At 59.8% G+C, this 22,265-nt stretch overlaps 1 protein-coding gene across 4 annotated transcripts in view; it reads right to left on the bottom strand.

The window, feature by feature from the left end:
- LOC112207609 (serine/threonine-protein phosphatase 2A regulatory subunit B'' subunit beta) overlaps positions 1 to 22,265 on the bottom strand; it is an 80,800-nt gene that overhangs the window by 29,273 nt on the left and 29,262 nt on the right. For all 4 annotated transcript variants that reach the window (XM_063805035.1, XM_054677308.2, XM_063805036.1 and 1 more), the window contains exons 3-7: positions 8,508 to 8,611; positions 8,153 to 8,255; positions 6,733 to 6,807; positions 6,208 to 6,294; positions 5,474 to 5,630 (exon numbers count right to left, since the gene is read on the bottom strand). In XM_063805035.1, coding sequence (XP_063661105.1) covers positions 5,474 to 5,630; positions 6,208 to 6,294; positions 6,733 to 6,807; positions 8,153 to 8,255; positions 8,508 to 8,611 — 526 coding nt within the window. The remainder of the gene's footprint in view (positions 1 to 5,473; positions 5,631 to 6,207; positions 6,295 to 6,732; positions 6,808 to 8,152; positions 8,256 to 8,507; positions 8,612 to 22,265) is intronic.

Here is a 22,265-nt window from a genome sequence, read left to right as displayed (position 1 = left end):
GGAGGCGGGAGTGAGACCTCACCAACGGGAGGCGGGAGGGAGACCTCACCAAGGAGAGGCGGGAGTGAGACCTCACCAAGGAGAGGCGGGAGTGAGACCTCACCAAGGAGAGGCGGGAGTGAGACCTCAGCAACGGGAGGCGGGAGGGAGACCTCACCAACGGGAGGCGGGAGTGAGACCTCACCAACGGGGCGGGAGTGAGACCTCACCAACGGGGCGGGAGTGAGACCTCACCAACGGGGCGGGACTGAAACCTCACTAACGGGGCGGGAGTGAGACCTCACCAACGGGAGGCGGGAGTGAGACCTCAACAACGAGAGGCGGGAGGGAGACCTCAGCAACGGGAGGCGGGAGGGAGACCTCACCAAGGAGAGGCGGGAGTGAGACCTCAGCAACGAGAGGCGGGAGTGAGACCTCAGCAACGGGAGGCGGGAGTGAGACCTCACCAACGGGAGGCGGGAGTGAGACCTCAGCAACGGGAGGCGGGAGTGAGACCTCAGCAACGGGAGGCGGGAGTGAGACCTCAGCAACGGGAGGCGGGAGGGAGACCTCACCAAGGAGAGGCGGGAGTGAGACCTCAGCAACGGGAGGCGGGAGTGAGACCTCAGCAACGGGAGGCGGGAGGGAGACCTCAGCAACGGGAGGCGGGAGGGAGACCTCAGCAACGGGAGGCGGGAGGGAGACCTCAGCAACGGGAGGCGGGAGGGAGACCTCACCAAGGAGAGGCGGGAGTGAGACCTCAGCAACGGGAGGCGGGAGTGAGACCTCACCAACGGGAGGCGGGAGTGAGACCTCAGCAACGGGAGGCGGGAGTGAGACCTCAGCAACGGGAGGCGGGAGTGAGACCTCAGCAACGAGAGGCGGGAGTGAGACCTCAGCAACGGGAGGCGGGAGTGAGACCTCAGCAACGGGAGGCGGGAGTGAGACCTCAGCAACGAGAGGCGGGAGTGAGACCTCAGCAACGGGAGGCGGGAGGGAGACCTCACCAAGGAGAGGCGGGAGGGAGACCTCAGCAACGGGAGGCGGGAGGGAGACCTCAGCAACGGGAGGCGGGAGGGAGACCTCACCAAGGAGAGGCGGGAGTGAGACCTCAGCAACGGGAGGCGGGAGTGAGACCTCAGCAACGGGAGGCGGGAGGGAGACCTCAGCAACGGGAGGCGGGAGGGAGACCTCACCAACGGGAGGCGGGAGTGAGACCTCACCAACGGGGCGGGAGTGAAACCTCACCAACGGGGCGGGACTGAAACCTCACCAACGGGGCGGGAGTGAGACCTCAGCAACGAGAGGCGGGAGTGAGACCTCAGCAACGGGAGGCGGGAGTGAGACCTCACCAACGGGAGGCGGGAGTGAGACCTCACCAACGGGAGGCGGGAGGGAGACCTCACCAAGGAGAGGCGGGAGTGAGACCTCACCAAGGAGAGGCGGGAGTGAGACCTCACCAAGGAGAGGCGGGAGTGAGACCTCAGCAACGGGAGGCGGGAGGGAGACCTCACCAACGGGAGGCGGGAGTGAGACCTCACCAACGGGGCGGGAGTGAGACCTCACCAACGGGGCGGGAGTGAGACCTCACCAACGGGAGGCGGGAGTGAGACCTCAGCAACGAGAGGCGGGAGGGAGACCTCAGCAACGGGAGGCGGGAGGGAGACCTCACCAAGGAGAGGCGGGAGTGAGACCTCAGCAACGAGAGGCGGGAGTGAGACCTCAGCAACGGGAGGCGGGAGTGAGACCTCACCAACGGGAGGCGGGAGTGAGACCTCAGCAACGGGAGGCGGGAGTGAGACCTCAGCAACGGGAGGCGGGAGTGAGACCTCAGCAACGGGAGGCGGGAGGGAGACCTCACCAAGGAGAGGCGGGAGTGAGACCTCAGCAACGGGAGGCGGGAGTGAGACCTCAGCAACGGGAGGCGGGAGGGAGACCTCAGCAACGGGAGGCGGGAGGGAGACCTCAGCAACGGGAGGCGGGAGGGAGACCTCAGCAACGGGAGGCGGGAGGGAGACCTCACCAAGGAGAGGCGGGAGTGAGACCTCAGCAACGGGAGGCGGGAGTGAGACCTCACCAACGGGAGGCGGGAGTGAGACCTCAGCAACGGGAGGCGGGAGTGAGACCTCAGCAACGGGAGGCGGGAGTGAGACCTCAGCAACGAGAGGCGGGAGTGAGACCTCAGCAACGGGAGGCGGGAGGGAGACCTCACCAAGGAGAGGCGGGAGTGAGACCTCAGCAACGGGAGGCGGGAGTGAGACCTCAGCAACGGGAGGCGGGAGTGAGACCTCAGCAACGAGAGGCGGGAGTGAGACCTCAGCAACGGGAGGCGGGAGGGAGACCTCACCAAGGAGAGGCGGGAGGGAGACCTCAGCAACGAGAGGCGGGAGGGAGACCTCAGCAACGGGAGGCGGGAGTGAGACCTCAGCAACGGGAGGCGGGAGTGAGACCTCACCAAGGAGAGGCGGGAGTGAGACCTCACCAAGGAGAGGCGGGAGTGAGACCTCAGCAACGGGAGGCGGGAGGGAGACCTCACCAAGGAGAGGCGGGAGTGAGACCTCAGCAACGAGAGGCGGGAGTGAGACCTCAGCAACGGGAGGCGGGAGGGAGACCTCAGCAACGGGAGGCGGGAGTGAGACCTCAGCAACGAGAGGCGGGAGTGAGACCTCAGCAACGGGAGGCGGGAGGGAGACCTCACCAAGGAGAGGCGGGAGTGAGACCTCAGCAACGAGAGGCGGGAGTGAGACCTCAGCAACGGGAGGCGGGAGGGAGACCTCAGCAACGGGAGGCGAGAGGGAGACCTCAGCAACGGGAGGAGGGAGTGAGACCTCAGCAACGGGAGGCGGGAGGGAGACCTCAGCAACGGGAGGCGGGAGGGAGACCTCAGCAACGGGAGGCGGGAGGGAGACCTCAGCAACGGGAGGCGGGAGGGAGACCTCACCAAGGAGAGGCGGGAGTGAGACCTCAGCAACGGGAGGCGGGAGTGAGACCTCACCAACGGGAGGCGGGAGTGAGACCTCACCAACGGGAGGCGGGAGGGAGACCTCACCAAGGAGAGGCGGGAGTGAGACCTCACCAAGGAGAGGCGGGAGTGAGACCTCACCAAGGAGAGGCGGGAGTGAGACCTCAGCAACGGGAGGCGGGAGGGAGACCTCACCAACGGGAGGCGGGAGTGAGACCTCACCAACGGGGCGGGAGTGAAACCTCACCAACGGGGCGGGACTGAAACCTCACCAACGGGGCGGGAGTGAGACCTCACCAACGGGAGGCGGGAGTGAGACCTCAGCAACGAGAGGCGGGAGGGAGACCTCAGCAACGGGAGGCGGGAGGGAGACCTCACCAAGGAGAGGCGGGAGTGAGACCTCAGCAACGAGAGGCGGGAGTGAGACCTCAGCAACGGGAGGCGGGAGTGAGACCTCACCAACGGGAGGCGGGAGTGAGACCTCAGCAACGGGAGGCGGGAGTGAGACCTCAGCAACGGGAGGCGGGAGGGAGACCTCAGCAACGGGAGGCGGGAGGGAGACCTCAGCAACGGGAGGCGGGAGGGAGACCTCACCAAGGAGAGGCGGGAGTGAGACCTCAGCAACGGGAGGCGGGAGTGAGACCTCACCAACGGGAGGCGGGAGTGAGACCTCAGCAACGGGAGGCGGGAGTGAGACCTCAGCAACGGGAGGCGGGAGTGAGACCTCAGCAACGAGAGGCGGGAGTGAGACCTCAGCAACGGGAGGCGGGAGGGAGACCTCAGCAACGGGAGGCGGGAGGGAGACCTCACCAAGGAGAGGCGGGAGTGAGACCTCAGCAACGGGAGGCGGGAGGGAGACCTCAGCAACGGGAGGCGGGAGTGAGAGCTCAGCAACCGGAGGCGGGAGTGAGAGCTCAGCAACCGGAGGCGGGAGTGAGAGCTCAGCAACGGGAGGCGGGAGGGAGACCTCACCAAGGAGAGGCGGGAGTGAGACCTCAGCAACGGGAGGAGGGAGGGAGACCTCAGCAACGGGAGGCGGGAGGGAAACCTCACCAAGGAGAGGCGAGAGGGAGACCTCAGCAACGGGAGGCGGGAGGGAGACCTCACCAAGGAGAGGCGAGAGGGAGACCTCAGCAACGGGAGGCGGGAGTGAGACCTCAGCAACGGGAGGCGGGAGTGAGACCTCAGCAACGGGAGGCGGGAGTGAGACCTCAGCAACGGGAGGCGGGAGTGAGAGCTCAGCAACCGGAGGCGGGAGTGAGAGCTCAGCAACGGGAGGAGGGAGGGAGACCTCAGCAACGGGAGGAGGGAGGGAGACCTCAGCAACGGGAGGCGGGAGGGAGACCTCACCAATGAGAGGCAGGAGTGAAAGCACCGTCGCCGTCAGCTCGGGCCGCCACAAGAAGGTCCCGCAGCCTGGGCGGCCATCCCTGCGGTCACCGGTGTCCCTGGGACGCACGAGCCAAGGTGCCGCCCCCCGCTTCAGGCCGCAGTGCGTGAGAAACAGCGCAGCCCGGCCGCACACGGCATCCTGCCCTGGGACCGAGAGTGGGCTCCAGAGGAACGCGGAAAGCTGGGGCCGGGCCGGGCCGGGGGTTCACAGGGACAGTGAGCGCCTGGTTCTGGGCCGATTCCCAGCTGTGCAGGTGCTGGCTCAGGCCACACGGGCCGGCGCTGTGGAGCTGTGCTCTCCTCGTGGCTAGTTAGGGGCCCAGGGCGCAGGTGGCTCCCTGAACTGAGCGCAGGACAAATCCAGGGAATGCTACGTCTGCTCAGGTGCGCGTCCGACGCAGGGATCTACTGCGGCCACGCGACCCAGGACCAGCCCCGGGAGACGCAGACGGGTGCCGCTCACGTTCAGGGAACCAGGCGTATATGAGTCGACCACACACAACAGATGCCACCGCAATTCGGTAACAGTCTTGGTCATATGGTTTTTTGGGGTAAAAAGCACACTTAAAAGAATCCTTTAGAAAACTCAAGCCCTACAGGCCACAGGCCGCTTTGAGTTCCTGCAAGTGTGGATGACTCTTAGAGGGGCCGGGAGGCGGTGGCTGCTTTGAGGACACCTGGGCGGCACCGGCTCCCGCGGAAATATTTGAACGACCGCTAAGCCTGGGACGCCACCTAGTCCGGGATTGGATGGAAACTGCTCCAGGCCTTGGGGGCTGCAACCTGGAGCTCCTGAGGGAAGGCGTGTGGTCTGCCCGCCCTTGCTCGGGTGTTAACAAGGAAGCCCCACAGCGCTGCTGGCCCTCGGGCCAGGAGCTTCAGGACCAGCGGCCCACACTGACCCTGTAGACGCCGGCAGGCAGAGGCCTCGGGCAGAGGCGTACGCGGGGACCCAGATACCGGGCAGCGAGTGGGGAAGGAGAGGCAGCTGCAGACACAGAGCGGGGAGTGCGGGAGGAGAGGCAGCTGCAGACACAGAGCGGGGAGTGCGGGAGGAGAGGCAGCTGCAGACCCGCAGGCCCTGAGAGAAGGGTGTGCTCGGTGTCCGCGCGGCCCGCCCGCCCCTGTGCCCCCGCGCACCGTGGTCATTGTGCCGCGCCAGGTCGTCCGCGTCGATGAGCAGGTCGTGGTCCGTGTCCAGCTCCCAGAACTTGCAGTAGATGACGTAGAAATGCTCGTACGAGAAGAATTCGGTCAGCTGGTTGATGTCCTCCTCCTCCTCCAGCAGCGCCACATTCTGCCAAGGGACCCAGGCGGCCTGAGCGCGGGGCCTCTGCGGGGACGCCCCAAGTCCGCCTGGCTGCGGGCGGGGCAGGGAAGGCTGGGAGGGTCGGGGCGGCTCCGTGGGTGGGGGGGACTGGGCAGCTGGGGCAAGGGGGCGCTCCGAGTGGGGGCAACTCTGCGGTGGGGGGAGCTCCAGCATGGGGGCGGCTCCCTAAACGGGTGTGGGGGTGGGGGGCAGCTCTGGGGGAGTCAGGGCTCGGCTCCCCCTCAGGGTGGTGCCCAGTACGGCCCCACCCGCCTCCTAGATCAACCGTGGACCCCCAACCGCAGGCGGCGGGGTTCCAGTGCTCACAGGCCTGGGGGTGGGCTGGGAGCGCGGTGGAGGTGGGGGTGGGGGTGGGGGTGGGAGAGGGGGAGGGAGGGGAGGAGGGAGGGGGGAGGAGGGAGGGGGAGGAGGGAGGGGGGAGGAGGGAGGGGGGAGGAGGGAGGGGGAAGGGAAGGGAGTGGAGGTAGGAGGGGTAGGGACAAGGCAGGGGGCAGGGGGCAGGGGGCAGGGGGCAGGGGGCAGGGGGCAGGGGGCCGCTCCGCACCTGCAGGAAGGAGCTCTTCCGCAGCTCGGCGCAGGTGATCCTGCCGGACCAGGACCGGTTCACGGCGTAGAAGATCCGCTGGATGACCTGCGGGGGCGCCGTCAGTGCGGTGGGTGTGCAGACCCCCAGGAGCCTCGCCCCGCACGGAGACCGGGAGCCGGGAGAGGGGCGCGCCCTTGGTCTCAGCCGCACGGGGCCCGCCAGGGCACAGGCGGGGGCAGCGGGAAGGGCCCTGCGGGAGGCGCCGCCCCAGGCCGCGGAAAGCGGGGAGGGTCTGGCCGGGACGCCCCGGAGCTACACGGGCCCAGGACAGGTGGGAAGGGGGCGCGGCCACCCCGGAAAACCAGAGTCCCCCCAACACCGGGCTACCGGGCGGGTGGAGACTCTCCCAGAGCGCGGCCGCCTCCTCCGGAAGCTCAGGACCCCCGGGCCCCACCCGCCCCGTCCGCAGAAGCCCCGCGGCGGCCGCTGCAGAAACACCCGCGCCCCGCGCTGGAACCGACGGCCCCTCCGCTGGGGACCCACCGTGGTGATGTAGCGCGAGTGGAACTCGGACGCCTCCTTCAGGAACGACAGCCCCGGGTGCGTGTTCACCACGTCCTGCGGGTGGGAAGACAGGAGGCGCGTGGTGTAGACACCGGCCCTCCCGTGAGGTGTGCAGTGTGGACGCTGCAGACGCGGACCCTCCCGTGAGCGATGAGGTGTGCGGTGTAGACGCGGGCCCTCCCATGAGGTGTGTGGTGTAGATGCGGGCCCTCCCGTGAGGGATAAGGCATATGGTGTAGACGCGGGCCCTCCCGTGAGTGATGAGGCATATGGTGTAGACGCCGGCCCTCCCGTGAGGCGTGCGGTGTAGACGCGGGCCCTCCCGTGAGGGATGAGGCATGTGGTGTAGACGCCGGCCCTCCCGTGAGCGATGAGGTGTGTGGTGTAGACGCGGACGTTCCCATGAGGGATGAGGCGTGCGGTGTAGACGCCGGCCCTCCCGTGAGGGATGAGGCATGTGGTGTAGACGCCGGCCCTCCCGTGAGGGATGAGGCATGTGGTGTAGATGCGGGCCCTCCCGTGAGGCGTGCCGTGTAGACGCGGGCCCTCCCGTGAGGGATAAGGCATGTGGTGTAGACGCTGGCCCTCCCGTGAGGGATGAGGCATGTGGTGTAGACGCCGGCCCTCCCGTGAGGGATGAGGCATGTGGTGTAGACACCGGCCCTCCCGTGAGGTGTGCGGTGTAGACGCCGGCCCTCCCGTGAGGGATGAGGCATGTGGTGTAGACGCCAGCCCTCCCGTGAGCGATGAGGTGTGTGGTGTAGACGCCGGCCCTCCCGTGAGCGGTGAGGTGTGTGGTGTAGACGCCGGCCCTCCCGTGAGGTGTGCAGTGTAGACGCCGGCCCTCCCGTGAGGGATGAGGCATGTGGTGTAGACGTGGGCCCTCCCGTGAGCGATGAGGTGTGTGGTGTAGACGCGGACGTTCCCATGAGGGATGAGGCATGTGGTGTAGACGCCGGCCCTCCCGTGAGTGATGAGGCATGTGGTGTAGACGCGGGCCCTCCCGTGAGGTGTGCGGTGTAGACGCCGGCCCTCCCGTGAGGGATGAGGCATGTGGTGTAGACGCGGACCCTCCCGTGAGGGATGAGGCGTGTGGTGTAGATGCGGGCCCTCCCATGAGGCATGCGGTGTAGACGCGGGCCCTCCCATGAGGTGTGTGGTGTAGACGCCGGCCCTCCCGTGAGGGATGAGGCGTGTGGTGTAGACGCCGGCCCTCCCATGAGGCATGCGGTGTAGACGCGGGCCCTCCCGTGAGTGATGAGGCATGTGGTGTAGACGCGGGCCCTCCCATGAGGTGTGCGGTGTAGACGCGGACCCTCCCGTGAGGGATGAGGCGTGTGGTGTAGACGCCGGCCCTCCCATGAGGGATAAGGCCTGTGGTGTAGACGCGGGCTCTCACCTGCAAGAAGGGGACAAAGTCCTCCTGCACCAGGTAGTTGCAGCCGGGGCTCATGAGCAGATGGACGAACTTGGCCGCGTCGTCGTGGCAGTTCTGGAGGATTCTGGAAGGACAGGATGACTGGGCGCCACCCTCACGGGGGGTGGCTTTCGACCCCGCAGACGCAGGGTGGAACACGTGTGTGGTGTTCCACGTGGTGCGTGGCAGGTGGCCACACACGACGGCCAGGCCTGTGCCCGTACAAGGGTTTCTCCTCTCACTGCGGCAGCCTCAGGGGGCACCCGTCCTGGCACCACAGGGACCCGGGGACGCCTCCGCCCTCCCGACACAGCCCCCTGCCCAGCCCAGGACTCACTTTCTCCACATGGCGACAAACTTGTGGACGGACACGGAGCCCGTGCGCTCCCCGCCGGCGCCATAGAAGAGCGGCCCCTTCCAGTAGAGGGGGCAGCCGCAGGCCTGGGGCAGAGAGGGCAGGAGTGGGCAGTCAGCGGGGCCTGGACGCCGGCGCTCCTGCTGCGTACCTCGCGCCTGACCGACGCCGCCCAGACACCCTCTGCTGCAGAAAGACACTGCACGCTCAGTGAGGCCTGTCCGGGCGTCTGCAAACTCAACGTGGCTTTCGCTCAGCCTTCAAACAGTCATGAGAGCTGAGCGTGGGAGTGCCGGGCACGCAGTCTCCCCTGACCACAGACCACGCGTGGGCACTGTAACCAGAGGCGGCTGCATCCCCAGCGTCTGGAAATCAAGCGGCATGTACTAAGAACCAGTAAGTACGGGAATAAATGGCCCCGTCAGCCAGGCAACGCGGTGAATCGGACGTCGACAGAAACATCTCATGGAATGTGTGCGACGCACCTACAGCAGCGACCCATGGCAGGTTCACAGCCTTAAATACACGCGTGAGGAAGGAAAGTTTAAAATCGATCGTCTACACTTCTACCCCAAAGGAACAAATACATGCCAGAGATGGAACGCAAAGTAAATAGTAGCAGAAAATCAACAAAATCAAAACTCGATGATTTGAAAGATTTCTTAAAAATTACTTAACCCTGGCTGGACTCGGTGGCTCATGCCTGTAATCCCAGCACTTTAGGAGGCTGAGGGGGGTGGATCACCTGAGGTCAGGAGTTCGAGACCAGCCTGGCCAACATGGTGAAACCTCGTCTCTACTAAAAACACAAAAATTAGCCTGGCATGGTGGCAGGCGCCTGTAATCCCACCTACTCGGGAGGCTGAGGCAGGAGAATCACTTGATCCTGGGAGGTGGAGGTTGCAGTGAGCCGAGATCACACCACTGCACTCCAGCCTGGGTGACAGAGAGAGACTCTGTCTCAAAAAAAAAAAAAAAAAAAAGAGCAAACACAGATTAGCCATGTCAGCTGTAACTACAGATCCTACAAACATCAGATAGTGGATGCTCATGAATCACTTTATGCCTATAAGTCAGATGACTGCTGAAACAGACTCCCTGATGAACAAGTCAAAAAATAAACTACAATAGAAAATCTGAAAGAGCTGTTTCTGCAAGAAATTGTGTCCATAATTTAAAACTGTCCCACCAAGAAAATTCCAGCCCCCAAAGGCTGCTCCCATGAGTCGACCAAACATTGAAGGAAGAAATCACACATGCGTTCCCCTGGAGAAGAAAAACGAGGGGCGTTTCCCAGTGCCTGTTCCGAGGCTGGCACAGCCTGGACGCGGTCAGGGACACAGGAAGTCACAGGCCAGTTATCACTGGAGAGCAGAGGCAGAAATCCCACACAGAACACACAGTAGCAAGTCCAACTCGGCAATAATAGAACAAGAATATCTAATAATGATAATAGACCAGGAAACCAGAATCAGGAGGGACACTCTTCTTCTCATAAAGGGTGCTATGGCCTGAATGCCTGGGTCCCCAAGATCCACGTGCTGAAATCCTCTCCCCCGAGGCGATGGTGTTGGGAGGTGGGGCCTCATGAATGCGATGAGTCCCCTTCTGAGGGACCCCAGAGAGCTCTCCCTCACCCCTTCCACCCCGTGAGGACGCAGCGGGAAGGCGCCGTCGATGAACCAGGCACCACTCTGCCACACCGAGATCTTCCAGCCTGCAGACCTGTGAACAGTAAATGTCTTGCTGGTGACGAGCTGCCCGGGCTATGGTGTTTCGTGACAGCAGCCTGAATGCTCAGACAAAGGGCCTCTACGAAACACCCCAGCTGCTCAGACAGCGATGACACACGAACACTTCCTCCCTGTGCTGGGAACAAGAGGACAGTGTCACCACCAAGGCCGCCTGGACAGCCGAGCCAGGGCAGCAGGCAAGGGAAAGACTGAAAGATACGACGACGGGTAAGAAGAGGCAGGACCATCATAATTCACAAGCAACACACTGTGTAGACAATCCAAACGCTTACCAAATACGGGAATTAATAAGTATCTTCAGCAAAGTTGCTGGATCCAAGGACTATATGCAAAAATAAATTATTCCAATATACTGGCAACAAACAACTAAAAATAAAATCTTCAATAATGCCATCTATCAAGAGCATGAAAAATCAAACTACAAAAAAATGGAACCAAAATCACACACAGTGTCTACAAAGCAAACTGCAGGGCACGGCTGGGTGAAATCAAAGACGACCTCAATGTGGTGAGGTGGACCTCACTGCTGAGTTCACAAACTGCGATTTCCTCCAGACGACTCTGTTGACCCAGAGTCCACGCCATCCCCACCCAGAGTCCGGCAATCCCCATCCACATGCACCGAGGGCCTGTTGTTTTGGGGTTAGTAGTATACACGGACAGGCTTATGTGAAAACTTACCAGGGAACACAAAAGAACTCACAGGGGGACCAAGTTGGTGGATATAAGTCCCACCGCCCGGTTTCAACCCTTCCTGTAAAGTCAGAGTAATGAAGACTCAGTCAGTCTCCATCAGGCACCGGTGGCCTAAGGGAGCAAGGGAAGGAAGTGAGTCGGGACACAGCCCCGTGGAATATCCACAGGCAAAGACACTTCACACAAACTGAATACCAGGGGATCCCAGCCCGAAGGGTGAAAGGCCAAACAGCGGCCCTCCTGGAAGGAAACGAGGGACGCTGCCCGGCTCTGCCGCGGCCAAGGTTTCTTTCACGGGCCACACGTACACTCCCTGAAGGAAGAGAGCACCGCTGCACCGCCCCAGCACGGGACTCAGGGTCAGCTACCGGCACGGTGAACACCATGACAGGACATGACACAGAGGGAGAAATGTCTCTGCCAGGCGAGATTCTGACGAGGGACTCAGAGGCAGAATTTTAAGCATCAGTGAGAAACAGGCCCGAACACGACCGAGTCTGGACATGCGCTGCCCTCCGGAGAGGGGTGCACGGCGGCCGTAGACAAGGGGAAGCGCCCAGTGCTGGCACTGGCGAGGGCGGGGTTCACGGGGCACGGAGAGGTGGCAACAAGAACATGACACGCGCGGCTGAGACAAGAAGGACTGAAGACGCCAGGTCCCGCGAGGCTGCCAGGCAGCTGGGTGTCCTCTGCGTCGCTGGGGGAACTGGGACGCCGCGCGGCTGCCGGGAAAGCGGCCCACGGGGCGGCTGAGCATAAAGCCCCGTGGCCCGGCCAGGGCATCCGTCCTCCCAGAAGCACACCAGTGGGAAGAGGGCCCGTGCCCGTGAGAGCCTGCACGGATGGGGACGTCGGCTGCTTGGTTCACGGTGCCCCAGGCGAGAGGAGCCGGACGCCAGAGCGGGGACTGGAGGAATAAACTGTGGCAGAGTCGTCCTGACAGGTGCAGGGTGGGAGTGACCACGGGGGGCGTGGGGGACTGCGGAGGGGGCTGCGCGCCACAGCGGGGATTGCACTGCGGCTATGGGAAAGGATGCTCTCCGGCTGGCGCACCTGTGGATGACTCGAAGGCAGCCATGTGCAGCTGGAGGGGCCAGGCCCCGCAGGACGCACAGGCACGTGCCGGCTCCCGTGATGAGGATCCTGACGGAGCTCAGCCCTGGCCACCTGGAAGGGCGTCCCGGTGCGGTGGGAGGGAACGAGCCGGGTGCAGCACCGGGCCCTCGGACTGCTGCTAGTCCCACGCTTTTGACCTCATGAGACCATTCTGGCTCACAGGCCGTGCAGGTTTCAAACCGCAAGCGCTCAACACCCAGGGATGGGGGGATGTGTGAGCCTTCACATCTGTGCTCCTCACCGCGTGCAAGACACACCGTCATGACCCAGTGGCAGGGATGGAGCATCAGATCTATCCAGCCGTGCAGGCTATAGCGTCTCATGTGTCCAGACCTGGAGGCTGGAGTGCAGTGTGTGATCACAGCGTGATCCATTGTTTATTTTATTTGTTTTTCGAGACGCGGTCTTGCTGTTGCTCAGGCTGGAGTGCAGTGTGTGATCACAGCTCAGTGCAGTCTCAACTTCACGGGCTCAAGCAATCCTCCCACCTCAGCCTCCCAAGTAGCTGGGACCACAGGTGTGCGCTATCATGCCTGGGTAATTTTTTAAATTTCTACAGTGAAGTCTCACTATGTTGCCGAGGCTGGTCTGGAACCCTTGGCCGCAAGCCATCCTCCCGCCTTGGCCTCTCAAAGTGCTGGGACTACAGTGATGACACTGCAACCAGAGACAGCTGCACCCCCGGCGTCTGGGGGATGAGAACTGAGCGGGAGAGTGCCGGGCACACAGTACCCCCACCACACCAAACCCGAAAATTACCTCCAAATGAATTAGCTCATAATTTAAAATAATCCTAAAGTAAATGGAGATAATCAACTCTAAAATGCAAAAGATACAAAGGAAAGCAGTTTTACCTGAATGTTACAAAATCCTTATTGGAAAGGGAATAAAACATCAGATACCCTGATCTGACTTTTAAAAGTCTTTTCGTGATCGACACACAGAAAGACCGACTCCTTGTGGGGCCCGGCAACGCAGCGGCACGCCCACCTGCACGGCCAGGACAGAGAACGAGGCCGCCAGCCCTGACAGTCCCTTCCGCCCCTCTGCACCCCGCTACGGCAACAGCCCCCAGGCCTCCTCCCCGTGGCTCCGGTTCACCTTTTCCAGGACACGGCAACGGGACCCGGCCATCTGCAGACTTTTAGACCTGGCTTCCCTCGCTCAGCCCACGGGTGTGGGACTCACACACCTTGCTCTGTGTGGATCGTCTACCCGTGTACTGCTGAACCCTATTCCACTATGGCTCTGCTGACCTCAGAGTAGCTCCCTGAGCAGGAAACACCGCCGGCCCCAAGGCCCGCGTGATGGTGCTGCTGAGGGGGACTCGCGAGGCAGACAAAGTCCCAAGCGTCTACAGTCACACAGGGCACGCCAACACCGACCGACGGGTGTGAGAGGAGAAAGGAGCACGCCACAACCACGGCCGGCAAGTTCAGCACGCGCTCCTCGGCGGGTGACGGGACAAGAGGACGAGCTGCAGACACGTAAAGATGTGAAAACGCGGCCGAGCTACGTGAGCGAGTGACGTCGCGGAGCCGGAGGAGTCCTCAGGGTCAATTGAACCAGTGGTGGGCTGTGGCTCGGAGCCCCCACCCAAGTCTCACGGGGAACTGTGATCCTGAGTGTTGGAGCAGGGCTCTGCTGGGGGGTGACTGGGTGATGAGGGTGGACAGCCCCCTTGCTGCTCTCGTAATCCTGAGTTCTTGTGAGATCCGATGGTCTAAAAGTGGGTGGCAGTGGCCGGGCGCGGTGGCTCACGCCTGTCATCCCAGCACTTTGAGACACCAAGGCGGGTGGATCACCTGAGGTCAAGAGTTCGAGACCAGCATGGCCAACATGGTGAAACCCCGTCTCTCCTAAAAATACACAAATTAGCCGGGCGTAGTGGCGCATGCCTGTCATCCCAGCTACTCAGGAGGCTGAGGCAGGAGAATTGCTTGAACCCAGGAGGTGGAGGTTGCAGTGAGGTGAGATGGTGCCATTGCACTCCAGCCTGGGTGACAGAGCAAGACTCTGTCTCCAAAAAAAAAAAAAAAGAGAAAAGATGACACAGACAGCCTGTGTTTATTGAGACAATTCATGCTGTCGTTAAAAACCTTCCCACAGAGAAAACTCTGTCCCAAATGGCTTCACTGATGAATTCTACCAAACTTTCAAATAAAAATAACACCCATTCTAAACAAATGGCTCCAGAAAAGTGAATTCTAAAGGACATTTTCCAAGCAACTCTCCAAGGCCAGCATCCCCCCGATGCTAAACCAGACCAAGCTATCACAAGAAAAGGAGACCGCAAGCCAGTCCTTCCGAGCGCAGATGCAACCCCTGCGAGGCCTGGCAATGTGGACCCAACACATAGGAGAAGTGTGACAACATGTGGTGGACCAGGGACTGGGGGCTGGGGGCTCACCCAAAGACCGGGGCTCACCCAGGGACCAGGGGCTCGCCCAAAGACCGGGGGGTCACCCAAAGACCGGGGGCTCGCCCAAAGACCGGGGGCTCACCCAAACACCGGGGGCTTACCCAAAGACCGGGGGCTCACCCAAAGACCGGGGCTCACCCAGGGACCGGGGGCTCACCCAAAGACCGGGGCTCACCCAGGGACCAGGGGCTCGCCCAAAGACCGGGGGCTCACCCAAACACCGGGGGCTCACCCAAAGACCGGGGGCTCACCCAAAGACCGGGGCTCACCCAGGGACCAGGGGCTCGCCCAAAGACCGGGGGCTCACCCAAACACCGGGGGCTCACCCAAAGACCGGGGGCTCACCCAAAGACCGGGGCTCACCCAGGGACCAGGGGCTCGCCCAAAGACCGGGGGCTCGCCCAAAGACCGGGGGCTCACCCAAACACCAGGGGCTTACCCAAAGACCGGGGGCTCACCCAGGGACCAGGGGCTCAACCAAAGACCGGGGGCTCACCCAAAGACCAGGGGCTCGCCCAGAGACCGGGGGCTCACCCAGGGACCAGGGGCTCACCCAAACACCGGGGCTGCCTTCACGCTCAGACGTCAGTCAGGTCAAGACCAGTACTTCATGACCGCAGACGCAACCCCTGCGTGGCCGGGCAATGCACAGCTGATGCACAGAAGAAGCGTGACACGCTGCGGTGGAACAGGGACCGGGAGCTCACCCAAGGACCAGGGCTGCCTTCACACTCAGACGTCAGTCAGGTCCATTCACGTTTTACAGGACCAAAGGAAAACCTCACTGCCCCCTCAATACACGCAGAAATACACATCTAGCATCCCAGACAAACTTCAAGGCACTTCTATAATTTTAAAAAGTAAACTGAGGCCAGGCGTGGTGGCTCATGCCTGTCATCACCCCAGCACTTTGAGAGGCTGAGGCAAGAGGACCCTTCCAGCCCAGGAGTTCCAGACCAGCCTGGGCAACATAGCAGAACACTGTCTCTACTAAAAAAGAGAAAATCAGCCAGGTGTGGTGCCAGTAGTCACGGCTACTCGGGAGGGCTGAGGTGGGTGGATCACTGGAGCCCAGGAGGTCGAGGCTGCAGTGAGCTGAGATCATACCACTGCACTCCAGCCCGGGGGCAGAATGAGAACCTGTCTCAAAAAAAAAACAAGAGCTCCCAGCAAACAAGAAACCAAAAGGGAAGGGGCCTCCTGAGTCTGATGAAGGACGCCAGGCAGGGCCGCTGCGTCAGGGACGACTTGAGCCCGAGGCAGGAAGGGGCGTGCTCTCCACGGCTTTCCAGCACTGCACTGGGGGGCCGAGCCTGTGTACAGAAAGTCAGGGAGGAGACACAGATGCAGACGAGAAGAGAAGGGCTGAACTGTGCTCACCTGAAGATGACCTGACCGTGCGTTAGAGACTCTGCCGGACTTAAAGGTTGAGCCGGTAGAGCCGATGACTGAGTTAAACTTGGTCAGAAAATGCAAAGTCCACATATAAAACCTAACAGTGCTTCTCAACATTCACAATTGACAATCATATTAAAGTAAAAAAATACCACGTACAGTGTCATCAGAAACAGGAAATGCTTGGGTATCAATGTGATGAACCGTGAACAAGACCAAACTACGAGGCGTACTGAAAGAAGTGAAAGATGCCTGAAATAAGGGAGAGCTGGACCGCGTTCATGAGACGGAAGCCTCAATATGGTCGAGATTCTTCCAAGTTCATCTAGAGTCAACAGGATGCCGATGCAATCCCAGCAGGCTGTCATAGCAACGGAGGGGCCGGCTCTAAAATTCACACGGTGGGAACGAACAACGGCGCAGCCACTCGGGAAGACAGCGTGCAGGTTCCCCAGAAAGCCGGAAGTGGAACTGCACACGCACACGGAACACCACGCGATCCGGCCCTCCACACACGCACATGGAACACCGTGCTGTATATGCAACAAACGTCTCCGAGTTCTGTGCTCCAAATGGTTACGGTGGTGAATTCTGTTATGTGAATTTTACCATAATAAAAAAAGTGCCTGCTGTCTGATTCTGTTTACATAAAATTCCAGAAAATTCCGGCTAATCCATATTGACAGAAAGGAGGCCTGACGTAGTGTGGGATGAGGGCAGGTGCGCGTCAGAAAGCAGCAGAGAAAAGTCCAGCGCACGTGCCCGCTCAAGCGCAAGGATGCAGGGACGCCTATTGTCTTGGTGCTGTGGATAGTTTCATGGGTGGGTACGGACGTCAAAGCTCATTGAACTGTACCTTCCACACGCACCATGCATCCCACATCAGTTATATCTCAACACAGCTGCCCCGAAATGAAAAAAAGGCAAACTGATGAGAAAGAAACACGTAAGGTGGTCAACACGTACATCAGGGAAATGAGGAGCGCAGCCAGGACAGGACGCCTGCACACACGCAGAACGGCTAAAGGCAAAGCGTGTGGCCACGTGCCCGCAGGGGTCAACGCTGCTGCCTGGAAACGCGTCACTCAGGGCCACCCCGGAAGCAGGTTTTTTTGTTTTTTTTGTTTTTTTGCCTAGAGACACAGTCTTGCTCAGTCGCCCAGGCTGGAGTGCAGCGGTGCGATCTTGGCTCACTGCAACCTCCACCTCCCGGGTTCAAGCGATTTTCCTGTCTCAGCCTCCCGAGTAGCTGGAATGACAGGCGCCCGCCAGCATACCTGGCTAATTTTTGTATTTTTAGTAGAGATGGGGTTTCATCATGTTGGCCAGGCTGGCCTCGAACTCCTGACCTCAGGTGATCTGCCTACCTCAGCCTCCCGAAGTGCTGGGATTAGTGGAGTGAGCCACCACTCCTGGGCCCTGGAAGCAGTTTTATAGCTTCTTACAAAACTAAACATGTGGCCACCAGATGAGGCAGAGCTCACCTCTGCGGTATTAATCACCTCAGGAAAATGCAAGCATGTCTGCGTAAATCAGTGCACAGACACACAGCAGCTTTACTCACAAGAAGCAAAAACCAAAGCAACCAGACGTCTATCAACCCTGGAACAGGGGAGAGATGGAGCACACACACAGCAGAAGCTACTCAGTGATAGAAAAGAAACTGCCCATACGGCCAGGGACACACAGCGAGCCCCACAGTATCCACACCCCGCCAGACACACGCAAGCTCCACAGTAACCACGCCCCGGCCAGCCACACGTGAGTGAGCTCCACAGTATGCACACCCCGCCAGCCCCATGGTAACCACACCCCGCCAGACACACAGTGAACCCCACAGACACCACGCCCCAGCCAGCCACACGGCGAGCCCCACAGTAACCATGCCCTGGCCAGCCACACGCGAGCTCCACAGTATCCACACCCCACCAGACACACAGTGAACCCCACAGACACCATGCCCCGGCCAGCCACACAGCTATAGCCCCACACTATCCACACCACAGGACTTAATCAGTCCTCAACACACACATAGCGAAACATCTTGCTGTACCCTGTATACACAAATATTACTTGTCCATTCAAAATAAAATTTAAAATAAAGATGCTGCCAGGAAGAAGTGAGAAACCACAGACAAAATGCTCCAAGAGTCCTCATGTGAAATTCTAAGAGAGGCAAAGCTACAGCGACCGGAAGCACATCTGCGGCTGGCCCGGGCCAGGGAGAAAAGAGGGGACTGATGAGGCGGAAAAGGAGGCGCAAAAGGAGGCACGCGGGACACCCGCGGCAGGTGACAAACGGCCGGTCCTGCCTATGAGGATGGATACCCAGGTGTGTGCTTTACCAAAACGGATCAAATTGTACACTTAAAATTGGTGAATCTTAGGGTGTGTAATTATATGACAATACAGCTGACAAAACAAAAAACTATTCAATAAACTAAAAAAAATGACAGAAGGAAGTGTATGTAAAAAAGATGACCGTAGAAATTCATGAGGGAAAGAACTGAAATAATCTGTAACACTGACAGGTGCTTATTGAAAGAGATAAACGTTAGTGTGTAGCATGACGGATCAAGAAAGGAACCAGGAATAAATGATTCTGTCAAGAAAGTGTCTATATATGATGCAGATACGATCAAGATTTTGTAAATCGTACAAGACAAGGAAAAGCTTTAGAGCAAGAAATTTCTAAGTTATGCAAAAAATTTTTAGAAAAAATGTAAATCATCAAAATAGTCTCCATAAATGAAAACCTTGAATTAGCCAACAACGTTTGAAGGAAATTAACAATGAGAAAAGTGTGTTTTCCTGTGGGGGCAGCTGAGGGGGTGGAGTTTGGTGGAGGTGAAGGAGCTGATGACTCTGTTTCAAACGGCTTCAGAGAAAACACAGAGGAGTGAAAATGATGAAAGGGAGGAAGTGATGTATGAGATCAGCCCTGACTCACACAGACAGGAAGAACCGGGCCAGGAGAAGGCACACACGGACCTCACTGCACGGCCACGGCTAAGATCCACGGCGGGACGCCCCTCATCAAACTCAAAGTCCCCTCAGACATGAGTTCTCAAGCAGCCGCCGGCCAAAGTCCACCCGCCTGACAACACGCGTGTGGAGCTGTGACTCCAGGCCGTCACTCAGTCACTCACGCGACGGGAAGAACTCGAAACGGCGCGGGCCTCACGCAGGGAAGCGTGATGATGATGCCACCCCTACTCGTTCGTCCCCTGGGCCGGGGGCCCGGCTCACAGAAAACCGTCCCAAAGGCACACGATGGAGACGTGGACGGACATCTGCACATGGCGGCGAGCTGGGCGCCACCGAGACAGACTCAGCAGCCTTTCGGGGAAGCTGAAGTTTGCCTGCGGCCCCCACACACGCTGGACGCTCACAGCGTTCTGCCGCCACAGCGCAGGTGGATTAAGTGGCGACAGTGCACACCCTGCTGGCCTCTGCCCACAGTCACGGTGGGTGCCCGAGCACCATGCTCTCCGCCTGCAGGGCCGGGTCGGTGCGTGCAGGCACAGTGGGGCCTGTGGAGGTGTCTCTCGGACTCCCAGCGGTGCAGACACTGCAAGCGACACAACTTCAGTCTCAGAGCTCTCCCCTGCCCCGCTGGGTCACACCCAGGTCACCCTGCTTCTCTGGGGCATCGAAGACAACGACAAAACTTGCTTTTTACCACCAAATGTGACATCCAGCCAACGGACCAGGTTCTTTCAAGTCTTAAAGCCTCACTACCTTAGACGGCCACCAAGGCCAGTGCCGCTGTGCGTGGAAGCGAGGTGACACCGAGAACTGAGTCCTGGAAGGAAAACGACATGAAGCGCGCACGTGAGAACCAGGTGCCGAGGCGGGGAAGCACCGCGGCGGGGGGGGGGCCGCTGTGGGGGCGGCACCACGGTGGGGGGGGGCGCCGTGGCGGGGAAGCACCGTGTGGGGGGGCGCTGTGGGGGTGAAGCACCGCGTGGGAGGGGCGCTGTGGCGGGGAAGCACCGTGTGGGGGGGCGCTGTGGGGGTGAAGCACCGCGTGGGAGGGGCGCTGTGGCGGGGAAGCACCGTGTGGGGGGGCGCTGTGGGGGTGAAGCACCGCGTGGGAGGGGCGCTGTGGCGGGGAAGCACCGTGTGGGGGGGGGGCGCCGTGGCGGGGAAGCACTGCGGGGGGGGGTGCTGTGGGGGGCGGCACCACGGGGGGTGGGGGGGGCGCCGTGGAGGGGAAGCACCGTGGGGATGAAGCACCGCGTGGGGAGGGGCGCTGCGGCGGGGAAGCATCGTGGGGAAGGGCGCCCTGGCGGGGAAGCACCGCGTGGCGGGGGGGGCGCCGTGGCGGGGAAGCACTGAGGGGAATACATGGGTCCCGTGCAGGAACCTCACTGCGTTGCGCGAGCGGCTTTGTAGGACCCGAAGCGGACGCAGCACGTGAGCTGCAAAAGAGGTGACTGACCCACCGGGAGGCTCGCAGAGACCCTGTGGGTGGGGCCGGGCGCACTCCGCGGGGGTGAGTTCTCCACACAACGGAGGCTGTACTGAAAAGGATGAAGGTGTCCCAGCAGACGGAATGCCAGCAAAGAGACCTCCCAGTGAAGGAACTCTCAGAGATGCCCCACAACTTCAAGAGCACCAAGCATAAAACACGGAAGCTGAGCAAGGCGTGTAAAGTCGAGAGAGTCTGCCAGGGCACGGAGCAGGTGCTCGCTCCACACGGGACAAGGAGATGGCACTGCTGTAACTACTTTTGGCAAGTTTTTACTGAGAGATAAAACAATTCTTAATGTTTCTGGTGTTTTAAATGACAGCATACTAGGTAAATATTAGTTCTTTTCATTCACTACATGTTTGCAACCGACTGTAAGAAAGTTTCTAATATTTCAACAAAAATGATTATAGAATGATCCTAATTTTTACTGGAAGATGGTTTTGCATGGTTGTCACTTATCTGGTCCTTTCATGGCCCCACACTGCCGTACAAGACAGGGACACCTCTACAAATACCGAGTGACTTAGCAAAAACAAATATCCAAGTGTACAACAGCATGCTAATTTTTCTCTAAGAACTGCAAGAAGTATGTATGTTCATCCTCATACACATATTTGTATGTAATTGCTCATATTAAAAGCTAAAATAACAATAAGAGGATAAACCAAAGCTATGGAAACTATTACCTCCAGGTAGAAACAGCACAGACAGGGACAGAACCTGGACTTACCTGAATGTGTCTGGTTTGTTAGTGTTCACTTTATGGAGGTTTTTACATATTTATAAAACAAAACTTTTTAAAATACTTTAAAAACACAATCCCTAATAGAAAAAGGGCGGGGACACTTCTTAATGTGTTCTTTCAGACCCGTATTGCCCTAAAACCAAAACCAGACAAAGGACTCACAAAAAAACTACCAAACACTGTCTTCTCTGTGAATCCAGTTGCAAAATTATTGGAATCCAGCAACATATAAAAAAGATGAGACACAGCGACCATGAGGAATTTATGCCAGGAATGGAAGGTTGGTTTAACATCCCCAAACCAACTCATTTAATAGACTGTATTAATAAGTTAAAAAAACAAAAACCGGCCAGGTGCAGTGGCTCACGCCTGTAATCCCAGCACTTTGGGAGGCCGAGGCAGGCGGATTACTTGAAGTCAGGAGTTCAAGACCAGCCTGGCCAATATGGTGAAACCCCATCTCTACTAAAAATATAAAAATTAGCCAGGCATGGTGGTGCATGCCTATAGTCCCAGCTACTTGGGAGGCTGCGGCAGGAGAATCACTTGAACCCAGAAGGTGGAGGCTGCAGTGAGCCGAGATTACACCACTGCACTCCAGCCTGGGCGACAGAGCAAGACTTTGTCTCAAACAAGCAAACCCAAAAAACAAAAACCTGCTCACTCCCGAGGACCCCCTTCACAGCTGCAAGAGTGCTGGGGGGCAGGGGTCTCACCCTGAGGGGCTCACATGTACCGTGCACCGAGGCTCTGGGGCTCTGACCTGGAGGAGTGGGAGCATCCGCTGGCCAGCGACTCCACCTGGAGGGCAGGAGGCTGGAGATGCAGGCACAGGTCCCTGGAAACACAACCGCCCACCAGGGGTCCAGACACGCATCTGGTGTAGGCCTTGCCTTGGTAACGCACAGACACTAAACTGAGCGTGCTCCATCTGCGGGCGTTCACGCGGTCAGCCTGGAAAGCATGCAGCTGAGAAGGAAAGCAGGCGGCGAATGATGCACGCCGCGCTGCAGCACTCAGGGTGAGTCTAGAAATGGGCCCATGGGGCTGCTGCCGGGAGACAGGGGTCCACAGCTGCCCAGCCTGGGATGGCCGCTCCTCGGGCAGAAAGGGGCAAGGCCAGGAGGGTGCAGAA

This window comes from Pan troglodytes, chromosome Y, assembly GCF_028858775.2.
Source record: "Pan troglodytes isolate AG18354 chromosome Y, NHGRI_mPanTro3-v2.0_pri, whole genome shotgun sequence".
NCBI lineage: Eukaryota > Metazoa > Chordata > Mammalia > Primates > Hominidae > Pan > Pan troglodytes.
Note: the sequence above shows the minus strand (reverse complement) of the source record. Positions and strands in the feature narration are given on the sequence as shown.